The 18,585-nt window shown below is 48.3% G+C and overlaps 1 protein-coding gene across 1 annotated transcript in view; it reads right to left on the reverse strand.

The window, feature by feature from the left end:
• The window catches only part of CCDC39 (coiled-coil domain containing 39), a 35,819-nt gene that overhangs the window by 752 nt on the left and 16,482 nt on the right, over positions 1-18,585 (reverse strand). The window contains exons 10-18 of the mRNA XM_060242571.1: positions 17,390-17,554; positions 15,662-15,799; positions 14,814-15,022; positions 11,484-11,607; positions 7,783-7,942; positions 5,446-5,552; positions 3,491-3,631; positions 3,127-3,306; positions 2,087-2,148 (exon numbers count right to left, since the gene is read on the reverse strand). Of these exons, the coding sequence (XP_060098554.1) occupies positions 2,087-2,148; positions 3,127-3,306; positions 3,491-3,631; positions 5,446-5,552; positions 7,783-7,942; positions 11,484-11,607; positions 14,814-15,022; positions 15,662-15,799; positions 17,390-17,554 (1,286 nt within the window). The remainder of the gene's footprint in view (positions 1-2,086; positions 2,149-3,126; positions 3,307-3,490; positions 3,632-5,445; positions 5,553-7,782; positions 7,943-11,483; positions 11,608-14,813; positions 15,023-15,661; positions 15,800-17,389; positions 17,555-18,585) is intronic.

Consider the following 18,585-nt stretch of genomic DNA (forward strand, 5'->3'; position numbering starts at 1 on the left):
TAGAAGCCCTGCTCTTTCCATTATGCCGCATGCAACATGTTCCCCAATGGCTGGCTGGGTGCCACCGCTCTCCTACAAGAAACACTAAGTTTGTTCTCCAGTACTTGTCTACAAAGCCATATAATTCATATTCCCACGATGGAACTCTAAAATTCCTCAAGGAAAGATGTTTGGGCCCCCCCCCATTAAAAGTTCAGAAGGCTTCTTATAAATAGATGATCGGGGTCATTTTGTAGAAAAATAGATGGTGGAGCTCATTAGTGTATACTGCCCCCCCCCCACCAGCCAAAAGCAACCTGATGCAAGAAAAGAGCCCTGGGTGAGCGAGGCCTGCTTGGACTAGCTAGAGATCCAACCAGCCCAAGCCGGCCTCACTTGCCTGGGGCTCTCCTTGGCCACCCCCCTACCAGTCAAAAGGCCAGCAAGCCACCCACTGCCCAAAATCACATAAGAGAAAGGGTGGCACAGGCTTCTCCAGGGGTTAATGAGGGCTGCTGGGGGTGTGGCAAAGCTGCTGGCTGCCTACTCATCTAATCCAGGGATTGTTATGAACAGGACTTGAATTCAGCAGGAGCTCACAGAAGCACAGCTCCTGAACCTCCGGCCAGGATCTGCATGCCATGGGGGTTCTCTCCCTGCTGCACACAGATCCCAGGACATATGCAAATGAGATATGCTACTGAGCTCCTGCACCTTTTTTTCTACAAAACAACCCCTGGTTATGCAGCTGCACCTACCATTCAATGGAGAAGGTAGGTGGGGAGGAGGAGGGGGGCTCTCAGAAAGGTTCAGGAGCTGCGCTCCTGTGAGCTCCTGCTGAATCTGAGGCCTGCAGATGATCATGAAATCCTACTAGGGTGAATTCTGTGATCAAATATTGACACTCCCCCTTTGGACTGCTCTTTGGTTTGAAACCTAACCTCCACTGGGGATTTATAATTCCTATAGGTATGTGAGTCTGTGACCCCCAACATCTGGGGGACCTGGGGAAGGTTATGTTACAACAGAGAAACCCGAACTAGAAATCCCAAGTGGGGCCAGGTAGGGTTTTTTCCCAACAAAGCTTTTCTGACAGCAGATTTTTTAAATTATTGCTTTGGCATAAGCTGCCACCACAGCACAAGGATTCACACTGCATTACTGAAGTTAAGCTGTGGAGGTTGTTTTGCAGCTGGCTCCTCCTGTGGCAGCCATTTTGTAGCAGCATCTCTGTTGCTGTGCCGTGTCAGAATTCCAGATATGTCCACAGGCTCAAAAGGGTTTGCTGAATCATAGAATCATAGGAGTTGGAAGGTCCTTGATGGATATATATATTTGGCCGCTGTGTGACACAGAATGTTGGACTGGATGGGCCATTGGCCTGATCTAACATGGCTTCTCTTATGTTCTTATGTCATCTAGTCCAACCCCCTGCACAATGCAGGAAACTCACAAATACCTCCCCCTAAATTCACAGGATCTTCATTGCTGTCAGATGGCCATCTAGCCTCTGTTTAAAAACCTCCAAGGAAGGAGAGCCCACCACCTCCTAAGGAAGCCTATTCCACTGAGGAACAGTTGAAAACGGTCAGGAAGTTCTTCCTAATGTTGAACCGGAAACTCTTGATTTCATTTCAACCCTCTGGTTCTGGTCCTTCCTTCTGGGGCCACAGAAAACAATTCCACACCCTCCTCTATATGACAGCCCTTCAAGTACTTGACGATGGTGATCATATCACCTCTCAGCTGCCGCCTCTCCAGCCGCACTCCTCTTTCCCATTGTGTATTTCTGTTACCCCTAAAGAAAGGACCAAACTAGAGGAGAAAGGACCAAAACTAGATGAGGCCTCTTCCTCCAGTTGAAGCAGCAAGTGTTGCTTTGTGACTCCAACACAAAGCAGCCTGTTTCAAACTGCCCTCCACCACAAACGAATGGGCTCTCTCTTTTAATTCCCTGCTGCGTGTGTGAGGCTGCAGCGTTTCTTTCTGCCACGTGGCCTGTCCAAAGCAGTGAGGCATAACCTCACGCCCGTACTCAGTGGCTCAGGGCTCGGTGTGCTGTTCAGTAAGAAGCATTTAGTTTAAAACCTACAGTACAAGCACTTACATGCTCGAGGACGATGACCGAGAACTAAGACGGCAAGGAACAGTAGGAAACAATAAGTCAGCCTAAAAGTTAAAAAAAACACAACAATATAGCAAGAATTGAGGAATGCTGCAGACCACCAGCAGAAATGAACAAAAACACTGACTCTATGGGATGTGCCTTGTACAGTGCATGCAAATCTTGGAAATAAATTCACTGCGTTGGATCTAAGGAACCGTGAACAGAATGAGCTTACGGCATGGATCTTTTCTCCTGCATCCCCACCAACTGCTGCCGAGGGGAAAGGAAACTTGAATAACGGAGTGGGAAGGGGCCCTCTCTCCCTCCCTTCTCTATGAGCAATGGTTTCAAGCTTGTTTTCCCCTGCACTGTCTCTCACTAATTCAGGGTTCCCGATGTGGTGCCCAAGGGTGCCGTGGTGCTTACTGACGTCTTTCCTTGCTCCCTCCATGCATTTTCAGAGGGTGGGGTCAGGTAGGCCTCTTGCCCAGCAGGGCATCTCATTGGCCACTGGTGATCTAATTAAAATAGTGTTGCAGTGATGCTCTGTATTCTTGGGAGGAGGGGGCACAGTGGGAGGGCTTCTAGTGTCCTGGCCCCATTGGTGGATCTCCAGATGGCACCTGGGTTTTTTGGCCACTGTCTGACACAGAGTGTTGGACTGGATGGGCCATTGGTCAGATCCAACATGGATTCTCTTATGTTCTTTGGTGGCAGCTGCTATCACAGCATTGGCTTTACTCTCTCACTCCTCTTTCCCATTGTGCATTTCTGTTACCCCTAATCTCCCCTGCACCTGGACTTCCTCTGGTGGCGTCTGTGGCTCTGCCTCCCGTGGCTGTGCCCACCACCCTATTGTCAAGAGTTCGGAAGCTGCCCACGGGCTTTAAAAAGCTGGGGATCCCTGCTCTAGTCCCCGTCCCTGAGCAGCACAGGAGGCTGATGGGAAATGGAGAAGGGGGATCCATTCTGCGCCCCGGCTCCGTTTACAGTTTGCTAGACTCAAGCCGGCACTGATGAGAAATATCAAGAAATGGTACCTGTTCAAAATACGTCCGTAAGACTGCGCCTATCTCTGAATCTGAGTCTGCAATATCAAGCAGCATTTTATCAATGGACCTGTTGAAATCTTTCAGCTCACGAAAACTGATGTCATGTTCTTCCAGTGTTTCTGACTCTGTATTCTTTAGCGAGCGGAGGTCTCTGGATAATCGGGAAACCTTTGCAGGTGTGAAATCGTTACACAGCTTTGTTTAATAAAGATAAACAGATGTTGTGGTAGCACAGTAAATACATTTTTATATAGCAGATACTTTACAAGAAGCTCACGACGGTGACCTCTAATTCCGAAAGGCTGCACCTTTCAGATAACACCCAATTTGTATTGTATTAGTTTAAACCAACCTGCTTCACGACTCGTTCTAGTTTAGGCTTCTGGTATTCTATTTCTTTGGTCAGCTGTAAAATGAGTTCATTTTTCTCCTTGGATTGTTCTTTGCAGAGAGCTTCCTCTTTTAAAAGGTTATCCAGAGTATTTTGCATGGTCTGGAAAAAATAACGAGTTCATATATAATGTGTAAGCTTGCTTGAAAACGTGCTTATAAAATAAACTGAACACGAGCAAGCAAATATACATTTGGGGGTTTTCTTCTGTAAATCATTTTCATTTTGGTAAGATAACCACAACCCGATACCCCTGAGGGGAACAGGAACAGAAACTGTGCCATCGAGTTGCAGCGGACTCAGGGTGACCCCAGCAAGGGGTATTCCAAGCAAGGGAGAAGCAGAGGCGGTTTGCTATTGCCTTCCTCTGCAGAGTCTTCCTCGATGGTCTCTCTTCCAAGTACCGGCCCTGTTTAGCTTCCTAGACGTGCCCAGACTGTGTTACACCACGCTGCCTTCCCTCTCCGGAACAGAGATTAGCTATCTATTTATTTGCCTAATTTACATACCCTCTTTCTCATGTTGTGTGGGTGCAGACCACAATTAAAACGGGACAAACACAAAAGATTAACAAGATCCATGAAGGCATTTCTTAGTATGTGGGATGAGAGGCAGCCATCGGGGCCCCGTCTGGTACACCCAGTGAACGTCATTCTTGCTTAGGAGCCGATGGGTATGCAACCAAGTGGAACATTCTGGGCCTACGCCTACTTCTGTGTTGTACAGGCTGTGACTGATTTCTCACCGGCAGTTTCATGAGCCAGCTCAAGAGATCAAGTCCCCACCAGTTGCCGCGCGGGTGCTCTCTGACCTGCGGCTACCTCCCGAATGTAAAAAAAAACCAGATCCGGTTGCTGCGAGGGGAATGGGAGGTAGCCCCGAATCAAAAGGCTCCCACGCAGCAACTGCTGGGGAATTGATCACTTGAGCCGGCTCAAGCAGAAGCCCAGGGGCAGGGCAACTGCTGGTGAGGAATCAGACTGTGTATTAGAGGCACAGGATCTAAGCCCACAGTGTGACACCCCAACGTGCAGGTTAAGTGGACTGATGTAAACTGATGCAATCTCTACTATCCACACCCCTGCTTTGCCTACAGACACCTGTACAGGGTAGGGTTGCCTTTCTCTAAGTGGGAATTACAACTGATCCCCAGATGACAAAGATGCGTTCCCCTGGAGGAAATGGCTGCTTCAGAAGGTGGATTCTGTGGCATTATAACCTGCTGATGTCCCTCCCCTCTCCAAACCCCACCCTTCATAGGCTCCGCCTCCAATATCTCTGGGAATTGCCCAATACAGAATTGATAATCCTAGGACTGAGTGATAGACGGGGGATCTGAAGAACTAATGTATTAGAGCTATGCAGCAGAGGTCAATGTCAGGGTTGTGCAGTTATGGAGGGGGAGTTCACAATCCCCCCACTCCTCTCAACCCCCAAATAGATCACCTGCAATTTAAAAAACAGCCCCCATCCTCAACTCCTGCATCGCTTAACAACTGATTGGTGCTGAGAGACCCCCATTTTGAAAATACACTTTCCGTCTTCACATATCCAGCTTCATTTAAAGTGTGCCTTTATTTTGCATGTCAAAAGGAGGACCCGTTCATTTTCAAACTCAGGTTCTGCCAAAAAGAAAAGCATTAAGAGTGGAGAACAATGACTCCACGCTTGCAGGAACCAAATCTAAATGCCTACAACATTGGATGAGTGCTGGGGGGAAAAACATTTTGATATTTATTCTTTCCTCACGTCCATGGCTTTAGCAAATCCTGCTTAGTCTGAGCAGGAGAGCATCTTCAAAGAGAGAGAGTAGGTGGAGATGACGACAGTGTCCCCCCCGCCCGCCCCAAAGTTTAAATCTGGAGATGGATTAGGCAAGCGCCGTCGCGCCCGGTTAAAACCGGAAGCCTCTTTACCTGGATGTCTTCCTGGAGCTCCTTGATCTGCCTTCGTTTGTATCTGTATTTCTCATCTGCTGCTCTTTTCTCTTTTTCCAGCTGCAGCTTTTCTTCATACTCTTCACCTATAAAACATTTTGATTGAGGGCTCGATCTTGGACAGGGTTGTGTGCACCCCGGGTTAGCAAAAGGCTGCCTGGCTCTCTGTTCTCATACAACAGAATGGATGTATTTCAAAAACAAGTCCTTCAGAACTTATATGCATTTATACACAGGTTCTTCTGGAAGGGAATTCCTTATGATGGAGGCGTGTGCCACCGCTAGCTGAATGGAATGGTGGCCTATGACCCACTGGTGGGCTGGTGATGCTAGGATGTGATGAGCTGACCACAGCCAATGCACAGGTAACACTGCCCATCTCTCAACCACGGTCAAGAGGCAGCCAGTTTATACTGTTCACACCAGTCCACAGCTGTCTGATTTCTCCCAGTCTCCTGATTAAAACGACAACATAACAATAGAGTAAAAGCCAGCAGAGAAGGCACACGCTTTCTCCAGAGCTCTGTGCAAACAATATTTTAATGCTGAGGAACGGACAAACAGAGATCTGAGGTCTTGTTTAACAGGATATTTTTCAAATGCAATGTGCAGGGAGTTGGACTAGATGACCCTAGAGGTCCCTTCCAACTCTGATTCTATGAAATGCTGTGAGAGGGAAGGTGGCATGGTATAGCCCAATCTTGCCAGATCTCAGATGGTGCATGGATGGGAGACCACCAAGGAAGACTCTGCACAGGATGGCAAAGGCAAACCACCTCTGCTTCTCGCTTGCCTTGAAAGCCCCTTGCTTGTGTCACCATAAGTTGGTTATGACTCGCTGGCACTTATGTAAGTACATTTCCAAATGTTCTAGTATCGCCATCCATTTTAAGGCACTCTATTGCCAAAAAGCATCCTGCCAAAGATTGTCTTTGGCCCTTCTCTGGCAGTCAGGAGCTGGGGAGCCACATTCAGCCTACCGAGTCTCTGCAACCAGTCTGCTAAGCATCATCTTCCCTGGCCTTCTTCCTCATTGTAGGCATCAGGGATGGGCACGAACTGAGAAAATGCAGCTCGCTTCATGGTGTGCCTGGTTCACAAACCACAAACTGTCATGTATTTTGAGCCACCAAATGAACCAGCTCAGTTCCTGATGCAGTAGAATGCTCCCCGTGGCATGATAGAGACACCAAGCAGGGGATCTCCAGCTGACTCTCCTCTACCTGCCCTCCAAGTTTGATGAGGATTGGGTCCGAGTTATGGTGCCCCCCATCCTCCATTATTTTCAATTAAGAGGGAAAACACAACCCCTCTCCCCCCCAAAAAAAATCAAGAGCAAGAAAAGCCCAGCAGACCAGAATCGAAGTCCTGGAACATCTCTACAATAGAACTGAAGAGGGGGCATTTTTGCAAGCCCAGCAGAACCAGTGCCACTGTGGTAGTGCAAACCACAAAACTCAGGTCAAGCCAGAGAATCTCTGCAGTAGAAACTGAGGGATGGCATTTTTGTAAGCCCAGCAGAACCAGTTCAGTGTACAGAATGCCAAGCAGAACCTAGTGCCACTGTAGGAATGCAAGTAAAAGAGGACTAATGTCAAACTTGGCAATCCCTGCAGTACAAACTGAAGGGGGGGAGATTTTTTCAAGCCCAGCACAACCAGCTCCATGTACAGAATGTCCAGCAGAACCCAGTGCCACTGTGGCACTGGAAGCCTAAAAGGACTGATCTCAAAGCACAGAAGAAATACAAGTTGGGGAGGGGGTGGATTTTGTAAGCCCTGCACAACCAATTACAAAGTGCAGAATGCCCAGCAGAATCTAGTGCCACTGGCATTGCAAACTCAGGACTGCTTTCAAAATCCAAGAATCACAACAAATTTAAGCCAAGGGGGGTGGGGCGTGATTTTGCAACTCTACGCAAGAAAATGGCAAGGGAACACAAAGGAAAGCAAACAAAGGGGGAGGACCCTCTTGAAACTGTCAAGACTAGTTTGAAACTGACAAGACTGTTTTCAAGCCTGAGACAAGTTTGTGCCAGTTGACCTGCCATGAATTTCAGTCCAGCTTTGAGACTGATTTCCATCCTTCTTTCCATTCGTCTTCCCTTGCATGTCTTGTCTTTTCAGACTGTTAAGTCTGAGGGCACAGCCTGTCTCCTTCTGCTATTGACATGAATTGCTCTGGGAGATGATTGTCCTAAAAGCGAGATATAGATTGAACAGCTAAAAGAACTTTTAAAAAATTGCCCTCTGTTGCCCCAGACTTGTGCTGCCATTCCAAACTGGCCCACAACTGCCATTCAAACATTCTGCTTACTGTTCTCTGTGACTTTCTTTAATGAGTTTCGGTAGTTGCTGTTGCAATTATTGACCACATGCAGGGTGTTCTTCAGGGCAGCGCATTCTTTTTCAGCTTGCTGGATCTTGGCATCCAAAGCGTCCCCTTCGCGCTGCAAATCCTCCTTTTCTTGAGCAGCCTTAAAATAAAATCAAAAGAGACTGCAGATCAAACCCCACCGTTTGGTTAGGTTATCTGTTAATAAAATAAACGCAAGGAAGAGGGAAGACGTGTGTAGTTAGATACCACCGCTTCCTAAGCAACACATTGTTTTAAATAAAAATTTTATTCAGGAAAAAGAAAGCTCCTCTTTAATTCTATAAGCAAATTGCACGGGCTTTATTGTTCCGGCCACCACCCTAGTCAGAATATGTGCGTGTTAAATGTCATTGAGTCACTTCTGACTTATTGCGGCCCCCATGAATTGCAAAGTGAGAGCCACGGCTTCCTATGAAGAAAGGTTGACGGAGCTGGGCATGTTTAGCCTGGAGAGGAGGCAGCTGAGAGGTGACAGGATCACCATCTTCAAGTACTTGAAGGGCTGTCATATAGAGGATGATGCAGGATTGTTTTCTGTGGCTCCAGAAGGCAGGACCAGAACCAAGGGGTTGAAATGAAATCAAGAGTTTCTGGCTCAACATTAGGAAGAACTTCCTGATGGTTAAAGCTGTTCCTCAGTGGAACAGGCTTCCTCGGGAGGTGGTGGGCTCTCCTTCCTTGGAGGTTTTTAAACAGAGGCTAGATGGCCATCTGACAGCAATGAAGATCCTGTGAATTTAGGGGGAGGTATTTGTGAATCTCCTGCATTGTGCAGGGGGTTGGACTACATGACCCTGGAAGTCCCTTCCAACTCTATGATTCCTTGACTGAATTAATCGTGATACAGAGTGTTGGACTGGATGGGCCACTGGCCTGATCCAACATGGCTTCTCTTATGTTCTTATGTGACACAGAGTGTTGGACTGGATGGGCCACTGGCCTGATCCAACAGGGCTTCTGTTATGTTCTTATGTGACGCAGAGTGTTGGACTGGATGGGCCACTGGCCTGATCCAACAGGGCTTCTCTTATGTTCTTATGTGACGCAGAGTGTTGGACTGGATGGGCCACTGGCCTGATCCAACATGGCTTCTCTTATGTTCTTATGTGACGCAGAGTGTTGGACTGGATGGGCCACTGGCCTGATCCAACAGGGCTTCTCTTATGTGACGCAGAGTGTTGGACTGGATGGGCCACTGGCCTGATCCAACATGGCTTCTCTTATGTTCTTATGTGACACAGAGTGTTGGACTGGATGGGCCACTGGCCTGATCCAACAGGGCTTCTCTTATGTTCTTATGTGACGCAGAGTGTTGGACTGGATGGGCCACTGGCCTGATCCAACAGGGCTTCTCTTATGTTCTTATGTGACGCAGAGTGTTGGACTGGATGGGCCACTGGCCTGATCCAACAGGGCTTCTCTTATGTTCTTATGTGACACAGAGTGTTGGACTGGAGGGGCCACTGGCCTGATCCAGCATGGCTTCTCTTATGTTCTTAATCCATCTCAGGTTGGGTCTTCCTCTTTTCCTGCTGCCTCATACTCCTCTAACTTTTTGCCATGCCATGTACAGGATAGTTCACTCAACTGTACACATCCCTTTAGTCTCTCCAACCACTCCTCTTTATTTGCAGCTATATATTCCTTTCCCAGTATCTAGCAAAGACTTAACCTTGTGGAGGTTATGGCACTTTAAACGAATTCTTGAGGATCTTTGGGAAGAAAGCCTACATAATTCAACAGGAAACATTTCGGGGAGGAAGGTAACTGTCTATATATTTCTTGAGAAGTTGCTAGGGTTGCCAGCTCTGGGTTGTGAAATTCCTGGAGATTTGGGGGCGAAGCCTGGGGAGGGCAGGGTTTGGGGGGAGGCCTCAGCATGGTACAGTGCCCACCCTCCAAAGCATCTGTTTCGGGAGGGACGGTGGCTCAGTGGTAGAGCATCTGCTTGGGAAGCAGAAGGTCCCAGGTTCAATCCCTGGCATCTCCAAAAAGGGTCCAGGCAAGTAGGCGTGAAAATCCTCAGCTTGAGGCCCTGGAGAGCCACTGCCAGTCTGAGAAGACAATACTGACTTTGATGGACCGAGGGTCTGATTCAGTAGAAGGCAGCTTCATGTGTGCCTCCAGGGGAACTGTAGCCTGGAAGCAGGAGATCTCCAGGCCACACTTGGATGTTGGCAACCATGGGAATAGATATAGAAATCATTTGCCAGTGTTCTTCAGATCTACGACATTTCTTCCCATATGTATGAAGTTTGCATCCTAAGCAATACTTCAAAAGACGGCTGCAGTTCAGTCCAGGGTCACCCTCTGATCATGAGGCCACAGGTGACGCCTACGAGGCTCATACAAAGCAACGGGGCCAATATTCTGAGCAGCGAGGTACCTGCGTGCCTCAGCAATCAGGCGTTTCTGTCAATCACCTGTACACATTCTTAAGCTTGAAAAGGATCACGCGCAGCAACAGGGCTTTCCTCACAAACTGATTACAGCCCTCCGCAAAACTCGCTCGCAGCTTGAAAAGCAGGCAATTTGGGAAAGTTTGTGAGGCTCCCCGGGAGGCCGCCAAACCAAAGTGGAAAGGACGGCAATTACTCAACCTGTGCTTCAAGGAGAGATTAATTTTGTGCTCCGAGCCTATTCAACGTGAAAGAATACATGGAACAAATAAAACCGGAGCAAAGGACCGCACGCTTTCTGAAATGCCTTTACGGAATGACAGACAGAGGGATCTGGGGGCAGAGGCCAATCAGCAGTGCCCAGGGCCGCGTAAACAAGACACGTTAGAAAAGTCAGAGCAAGAGGACAGACTCAAGGCTAGAGAGCCTGAATCGGCTGATGGGGGCTGACGAGAGTGGGTGAGTGCAGCCGGTTCAGGAGGATGAATGAGGAAGGTCTAATAGCCTCCAGAGCAATTCTACTCCTCTCCCATCTCATTTAAATAACATACACCCCACATTTTCACACATAAGGAGCAAAGGCTGTTTTCCCTTCCACATTTTGATGTTAGCTCTCGCTTTCTGACACTCTTTTAATGTAATGCCTCAGCGCATGCCGCTCTTTGGAAATGAAGTGACGACTCCTAGGTAGTGCTAAAATAATTATACATCCTGACCACTTCTAAAACGTCCCATTAGATGGCAAAATACCTTCCTGCCGCCTCAGTGGCGGAAAGTGCCACCAAGTCACAGCTGACTTAGGGCGACCCCAGTGGGGGTTTCCAAGGCAAGAGACGTTCAGAGGTGTTTGCCGTTGCCTGTCTCTGCCACGACCCTGGGATTCCTTGGAGGTCTCCCGTTCAAATGTCAGCCAGGGCCAATCCTGCTTGGCTTCCAAGATCTGGCAAGACTGGGCTAGCCAGGTATAGAGGGTGCAACCTTAGAGGGTGATTGCTGCAGACTCTCTCCCTTCTCTGGCAGCCCCTCACTTTAAATCCCATGAAGTCCCCAGTGATGGAGAAGGGCCCAGTTTTGGTGAGTACAGAAGCATGGTGCAGTGGTTAAGACATTGCTGTTTGCACATCGCAGCTGTGTCACGGATGGGGTGTAATCCAAGCAACTGGAGGTCAAACGAGAAGAGAAGGCAGACGACACTACAGGAAGCTTTCAAGCTGTTGGGCAGCATCAGGGTGGGAAAGTTACCTTGATGACGTAATAGATCTGAGTCTTCTCCTCTTCTCCTTCTGGGGGCATCATGACGATGGTGATGATCTCATACCTGCTCTTCAGCTTGTCGATTTTGCTTAATCGCTCGTGAAACTCGGTGCTGATTGAGAGAGAAATCGGAAGATGATCTCTGGGGGAGGGGGAAAACAACTGGAGTTCTTGAAGTGGGAGGAGTGCCACTGAAAGGGAACATGGGTGCTGGATTTCTGTTCAAACCAACTGTGAGATGCTCTTCAGTGAGGTAGATACTACTAGTGGGGAAAGAAGCAGACCGTTAAACAGGAGTGACACATGATGGATTCTGGCAGGTGGCACGATCTGCTCCTCTTGTACAAATAAATATGAATTTATTATTTCTTAAACATCTGTTAACAACATTTATACCCCACCTTGCTGTCCAATCAGGGCCCCCAACAATACCCTGCTTTGCTGTCCAATCAGGGCCCCCAACAGTATTAGGGTTACTGACTCCAGGTTGGGAAATGCCTGGAGATTTTGGGGGTGTAGCCTGGGGAGGGACCTTAGCAGGCTAGAATGCCACAGACTCCCACCTCCAGCCATTTTCTCCAGTGGAGCTGAGCTCTGTCTTCTGAAGATTTGCCAACTCTGGGTTGGGAAATGTCTGGATATTTGGGGGTAGAATCCAGATAGGGTGTGGTTTGGAAAGAGGAGGGACCTCAGCAGGGATACAATGCCACAGAGTCCCCCCCCTTCCAAAGCAGCCATTTTCTCCAGGGGAACTAAATCTTTGATGTCGGTACAGCCAAGGCCTTTTTTGTAGCAGGAACTCCTTTGCATATTAGGCCACACACTCCTGATGTAGCCAGTCCTCCAAGACTTACAGTAGGCCATGTACTGAGAGCGCTGTGAGCTCTTGGAGGATTGGCTACATCAGGGGTGTGTGGCCTAATATGCAAAGGAGTTCCTGCCAGAAAAAAAGCCCCGGGTACAGCAGCTGTAATTCTGAGGGGGCTCCAGGCCCCACCTGGAAGTTGGCAACAGGAGGGTTTATTCTTGCCTCCTAAGGAGACCGTTTGCAACCCTAAGCACTCCTGAGTGCTTAGTAATGTTTCAGGGGCTAGATGCCTCGCCTCTTTCTGCCAGTCACCGCACCCCTTGGGCTCCCAGCCTATTGATGCGCCCTTCCGACTCTTGGCACCCGGTCCTCCCCAGCTTGGGGCTCTCTCAAATCTTACACTGAGAGGATGCAAAATATGACACTGGGATGCAAATTCTTGCATCGTGGGGTGCAGCCAGTCAAGGAGCCTTACCAAAATATTGAAAGGTTTGGCATTTCCATCTTCCAGCTGCAAAAGCTGCCCCCTGCTGATTGTATCTTAATATTGCCACCGCTAGAAGAGAATAAGCAACAGCGGGAAACAACCCCAAATCAAATTACATGCAAGTGCCAATTAGTCATGTAATTATCGAAGGAGAAACACAGAGTCTGCCTGCTAGGCGAGAGGTTAAGCTCCAGTCGCACTAAATCACTCTAATTTCCTGTTGCGTGGGCTGAAGATGGAAGAGAGGGGCGGGGAAGAAAAGGCTGCCAAATCCGCTGGGCGAGTGCTCATTTCCCAGTTGGGTATGGCCACCCGCTGTACCGAGAAGTTGTCGAAAACAGGCCTTTGCCGTTGCTCCCTGGGAGCACGTTGTGTTTATTTCTCTATCCGACTACCAAGGAGCTCTTGGACCCACTTCGGCTAGCTGTCAAAATGGGCTCCTGAAGCGCAGGAAGCGTGCGTTCCAGTCTGCCAGTCTCAAAGGAGGAGCTTCCAGGCGTGAATTTGGGTAGCGGCAACGTGAAGCCACTCGAAGCACTGAAGGAGGACTTCATGATTTGCAGGCACCTCCTGGGCAAACGGCAGTAAGGACAAAAATCGTAGCAGCACCTTCGCGTTTGGGTAAAGCAAACTGGCTCCCCTGAACCATAACAAGCGTCAGAACATTTTCAGAGGCCTAGCCATGTCGGTCTGCAGCAGAACAGCTAGATTTGAGGCCAGCAGCCAGGGCTTGAATTCAGCAGGAGCTCACAGGAGCACAGCTCCTGAACCTCCAGCCAGGGTCTGCATGCAGTGGGGACTTCTCTTCCTGCTGCACAGATTCCTGGGCATATGCAAATGAGATATGCTACGGAGCTGCACCTTTTTTTCTACAAAATGACCCCTGTCAGCAGCAGTTTACCAACAAGATTTGGGAGGGGGGCGTAAGCTTTTGAGTGTCAGATCTCCCTTCATCAGATACCAAGAGCTCTGACTCTCTCGAAAGCTTATACCTCAAAAATCCTGTTAGTCTCCAAAGTGCTTCTGGATTCAAATGTAGCTGTTCTCAGTGCCAGAATGTTAAAGGCGACCTCTGTGCTCTTTGCAGAACAGGAAGGAAGGGAGCCAGGCAAAACCAGTGACAAGGCTCTGTGAGAAGTGGATGGCAGAGCAGGGCAGGGGCTCAGCGTGGCAGGTAGGGCTACCAACTCCCGGTTGGGAAATTCCTGGAACCTGGGAAGGGGAGAGACCTCTGGAGGATATAATGCTGCTGCAGCGCTTTTCTCCGGGAAAAGTGGCCTCCGAAGCAGAAAGATCAGTTGTAATTCCGGGAGATTTCCAGGCTCTGCCGGGAGGTTGCACAAACGAGAGAAGTCACGATGGAAGTAAACAATAACACAACACAACGGTTATAATGACAAATAACTAATGATTTGTACCAACACCTAAAGAGACATAAGTCCCTAATAAAATCCCAGAGAAAAATAGTTCATGTGTCTTCTTTGCGATGTGAATGCTTCCTTCAATAAACGTGACGTAAAGACGTCTGGGACTTTGTTAGGGACTTATGACTCTTTATTGTCTAGGTGTTGGTATAAATCATTAATTATTTGTCACTATAACCCTTGGGTTGTGTTACTGTTGTCCACCGGGAGGTTGGCAATCCTCGTGACAAAGCATCTGCTTGGCATGCAGAAGCTCCGAGGGTCGATTGCCAGAATCTCCAATGAAAAGGATCAGGTAATAGGTCATGTGGACGATCTCGGACTAGACTCTGGAGAGTCACAGACTAACCAGTATTTGACCCTGAAAGCTCGAGGGTCTGACTCGGTAGAAGGCAGCTTCCTGTGTTTGTGAGCTAAGAGATCGTCTAACCAATTTCAAGGCATATTTGGGCCCCTGAAACTTTCACTAAGAGCTGGGTGAGGCGGCAGATATGAAGCTGGCTCTGTGACCGGGGCAGATTCCTTCAGCAGCATTCAATATGCCCTTGCCACAGACATGCGCACCCCAGCATCCCACAGCACATGGGCAGGGTCATTACCTCATCGTCTGACGCTCCTGCTCGGCAATTCTGATCTGGCTCTCAAGCATCGCCTTGTGGACTTTGATCTCCGCCGTCCTTTCTTCCATTGCTGTTTTTAACTGCTGCTTGCGTTTCTCGAGAGACAGGACCTTCCCCGCCTTGTCATACAGGGTATTTCTGACCCGCTTCAGTTCCAGCTTCAGGAGGTTGTCTTCGATCATCAAATCCTTCAGTGGACAAAAACAGCAAGATTATTTGGCGCTAAACCCAACATCTTATTCCATGTCGCTTTTTTGACAGCTGGCTAATTTGGTCTCTGAAAGGGCACCCAACAGCAGCACTGCGATTCTCACACAGGACACACCTGACCACACAAAACCATCACGTTCCTGCCTAAGGGGAGTAGCACTGGTTTAGGGCCACTGATAAGGAAATGAGCAGTCTCAGAAGTGTGCCCCAGGATTTCTTGCACCATCCCAGGAGATGCCAGCTACTACTCTCAGCTATTACCACAGCTATCACTGCATGCAGTCTGAGAGTTGCACCCATCACCCCTGGCAATGCAAAACAGAGGGGAAATTCATTCATGGCTGTAGTTTAACTAGGAGTGCCACTGTGCCAATCCCTCTCTTTCAAATGTGACACAGGAGAACCGACCTTGTGCCTGGCCAATGGGAAGGCATGAAGGAGAGGCTTATAAGTAGGCTCCACCTCCTCACGTGGGGAAAGGGAGTGGTTTAGAAGCAGGTCCCTCCCTCCTCACATGAAGAAGGGGTGCAGATATAATAGTTCCACCTTGATTATTTAACTAATTCTTCGAACAAAGAAGGATCTCAGTTAAAGGGGGGGGGGAATCCTAACCCCACCTGCTTTTCTGCTCTGGCTTTTTTTAGCAGCTTCTCTGATTTGTCAGTGAAAAGGTTCAGTTCATCCAGTCTAGTATTCAGACCAGCCATTTCGTCTCCAGTCTTATTCATGGCCAACTTGAGAAAGTGAATATCACTCTGGAAGGAAAACAGAAAGGGCTGTGAGGTCACACAAGAACACAGTGCCTTGCAATACACCATCCCCAGTCCACAGCTGAACAGCTGCCAAGCACAATCCTCCCTCCGCAAGCCTTAGGCTTCTGGGATTTAGGGGCAGGACATATGGTTTGGAGAACTTTGCTTTCAGTGGATCTAATCTCCGACTTATTTCCCTTCTAAATTTACTTTAAGTTCTAATTTCGGGGGATGTATCCCAGAAAAACTCTCAACCCACGGCTTTCCAGACAGCTCATCCTTCATCCAAACTTATCAAGTATGTCATATTTCCAGGCAAACGCCTGTCCAGATTCTTGCCAAGCTTTGAAAGTGGAACTACTTTTTAACCATTCTCCAAGTTGCAATTTTTATTTTTTTTAAAATCACCAAGTCACAGATGACTTATGGTTACCCATAAGACAGGAGACATTTGGAGATGGTTTGCCAGTGCCCGCCTTTGCCTGGTGATTTTGGATTCCCTTGGTGGTCTCCCATCCAACTGCTAACCAGGGTTGACCCTGCTTAGCTTCTGAGATCTGAGGAGATCAGGCCAGCCTCGGCCATCTAGGTCAAGGCAAGGACAACAAAAGAGGTAATAAACTCAGGTTATCGACTTCAGACACTGATGGTGGTAAAAACTGCTGTCAAGTCACAGGTGAGTAATGGTGGCCCCTTACAATTTTCAAGGCAAGAGATGGACACAGGTGGTTTGCCACTCTCTTCTTCTGCAAGTTGTCTCCCATCTTAGTACTAACCAGGGCTGATCCTACGTGGCTTCCAAGATCTAATGGTTCGGGGGCTGAATCAAGCCCCTGGAGGGTTCCAATCAGGACCCCGTGCAAGTGGCTGCCATCTTGCTTCCTTCTGCATAACAGCTTGCTTTGTAAGGCTTGCTCAATTGCACAGGAGCTATGGAGCAAAACCTCTATTTTCTCCATTGGCTAAGACTCTTCCCTTGGGGAGGAAGGGATGGAGGCAGAGCTTGTTTTTCCAGGCTCTCTCAATCACACAGCCAAGCCTCTCTTCCTTCTGTTGGCTGAGGCTCCTCGCCCTCCTGGTCCCCTGGGGAAGGAAGGAAGGAAGGAAGGAAGGAAGGAAGGAAGGAAGGAAGGAAGGAAGGAAGGAAGGAAGGAAGGAAGGAAGGAAGGAAGGAAGGAAGGAAGGAAGGAAGGAAGGAACCAGAGCTTCCTTTGCCCAGTTCCCTGGATCCCATGGGAGAAAAACAAAGAAAGCACCTTTAAGACCAACAAGTGCTAACATTTTAAGCATGTTTTAAGTTTTTAAAATATATATATTTAATTGTGTTTGTCTGTGTCCTTTATAAAGTTTATGTCTCTGCTACCTAATCTTAAATAGGCACACCTGTGGCTCGGTCCAACATGGCTCAGCCCAACCCAACATGGCCCAGCCCAACAAGGCCTCATTTATGTCAGACCTGGCCCTCAAAGCAAATGAATTCAACACCTCTGATCTAATGAGATGAGCTCTGGCTACCCAGGTCAGGGCAGTTACAGAGAAGCCGAGTGGCAGTGACATCTGCTCATGTCCCATAAGAACCAGCAGCCGTGCTACCTGAAGTTTCTTCTGCTGGGCTTGCAAAATGTTGCACGCTTGCTTCTTCTCATCCGAAATCTTTGTCAGTTCCTCGAGTTTTGCTTCTAAAATTTGCCTCTCGTCTGTGTTAAGCTCCCCCTTTAAGCGTGACAGCCTGCGCTCCACTTGCTGAATATAAAAATCCTGTTAGGAAAACATTTTAAAGCAAGAAATGCAATTAGTAGAGAGGGGGGTGGGAAGGAAACGATTTCGGCAAGTGCTGAAAGACCCCAAAACCGACACAAAAGCACTTCTGCTTTAGGACAGGCACCTAATTAACTGACTGTTGCTTAACAATTGTTTGGGGCCTGTAGGCCTTCTCATTTGCAGAGTGCCTCAAAATGGCCGGTGGGTAATGCTGCTCTCGAGTAATCTCCTGAAGAGACAACAAAAACATCCTCGGCCCAGATAGAGGGGATGCTCTAGGGAGGCTTAGGGTTGAGTAGCAATCTTACCACTACCAGTGGATGAGGATAGAAAGGGTAGATTTTTCAAAGTGGTCCACAGGAGTTATGCATACAAATCCCATTAGCAGATAACAGGATTTGAGCATGTTCGTCTCTTGTATCGTTTCAACATTTTTTACCCTGAAGCAGCCATAGTTCAGAGAAGCTGGAGCAAAAAAAAAAAGCTGATTTGGGAAACACACAACCCAATGGTATAAACACATTTATTTGGAAGCGGATTCCTTAAGGAAATTCACTTCTGTGTCAATGGCTTTTCCCCTTTTCTCTTCTTTTAGAAATGGGCTGAACTGCAATAAATAATACTCGCAGGTAAGCAAATGTTACAATATCAAGGGTAGAACTGCACCAATTCAGAAATACATAAATATAATCGCGTAGTTTGCAAACCTTTCAAATGCCTTAGAACGGGGGTCCCAACATGGCGCTGCCAGTGCCTGCCGACCCTTTTCCTGGGGCTTACCATGTTTTTAGAAAGGGGGTGGGGCCAGGAAAGGCGCTCGCCCTGCAGGGCTTCTAACTGGTAGCTGGAGATCCAACTGGCTGGGCAGATTAACATAACCCTGTTTCAGCAGCAGCTGCCACCACAGTGCCGCATTCAGTATCCCACACTGATACCAAACCAAGCCGTGGGAGCCCAGGTGATTGCTCTGAGGAAGGAGAGGATTTTCATGAAGGTGAGATCCGCTTTGTAAACACAACAAAGATTTA

The sequence above is a fragment of the Heteronotia binoei genome, chromosome 6 (assembly GCF_032191835.1).
Source record: "Heteronotia binoei isolate CCM8104 ecotype False Entrance Well chromosome 6, APGP_CSIRO_Hbin_v1, whole genome shotgun sequence".
Classification (NCBI taxonomy): Eukaryota; Metazoa; Chordata; class Lepidosauria; order Squamata; family Gekkonidae; genus Heteronotia; species Heteronotia binoei.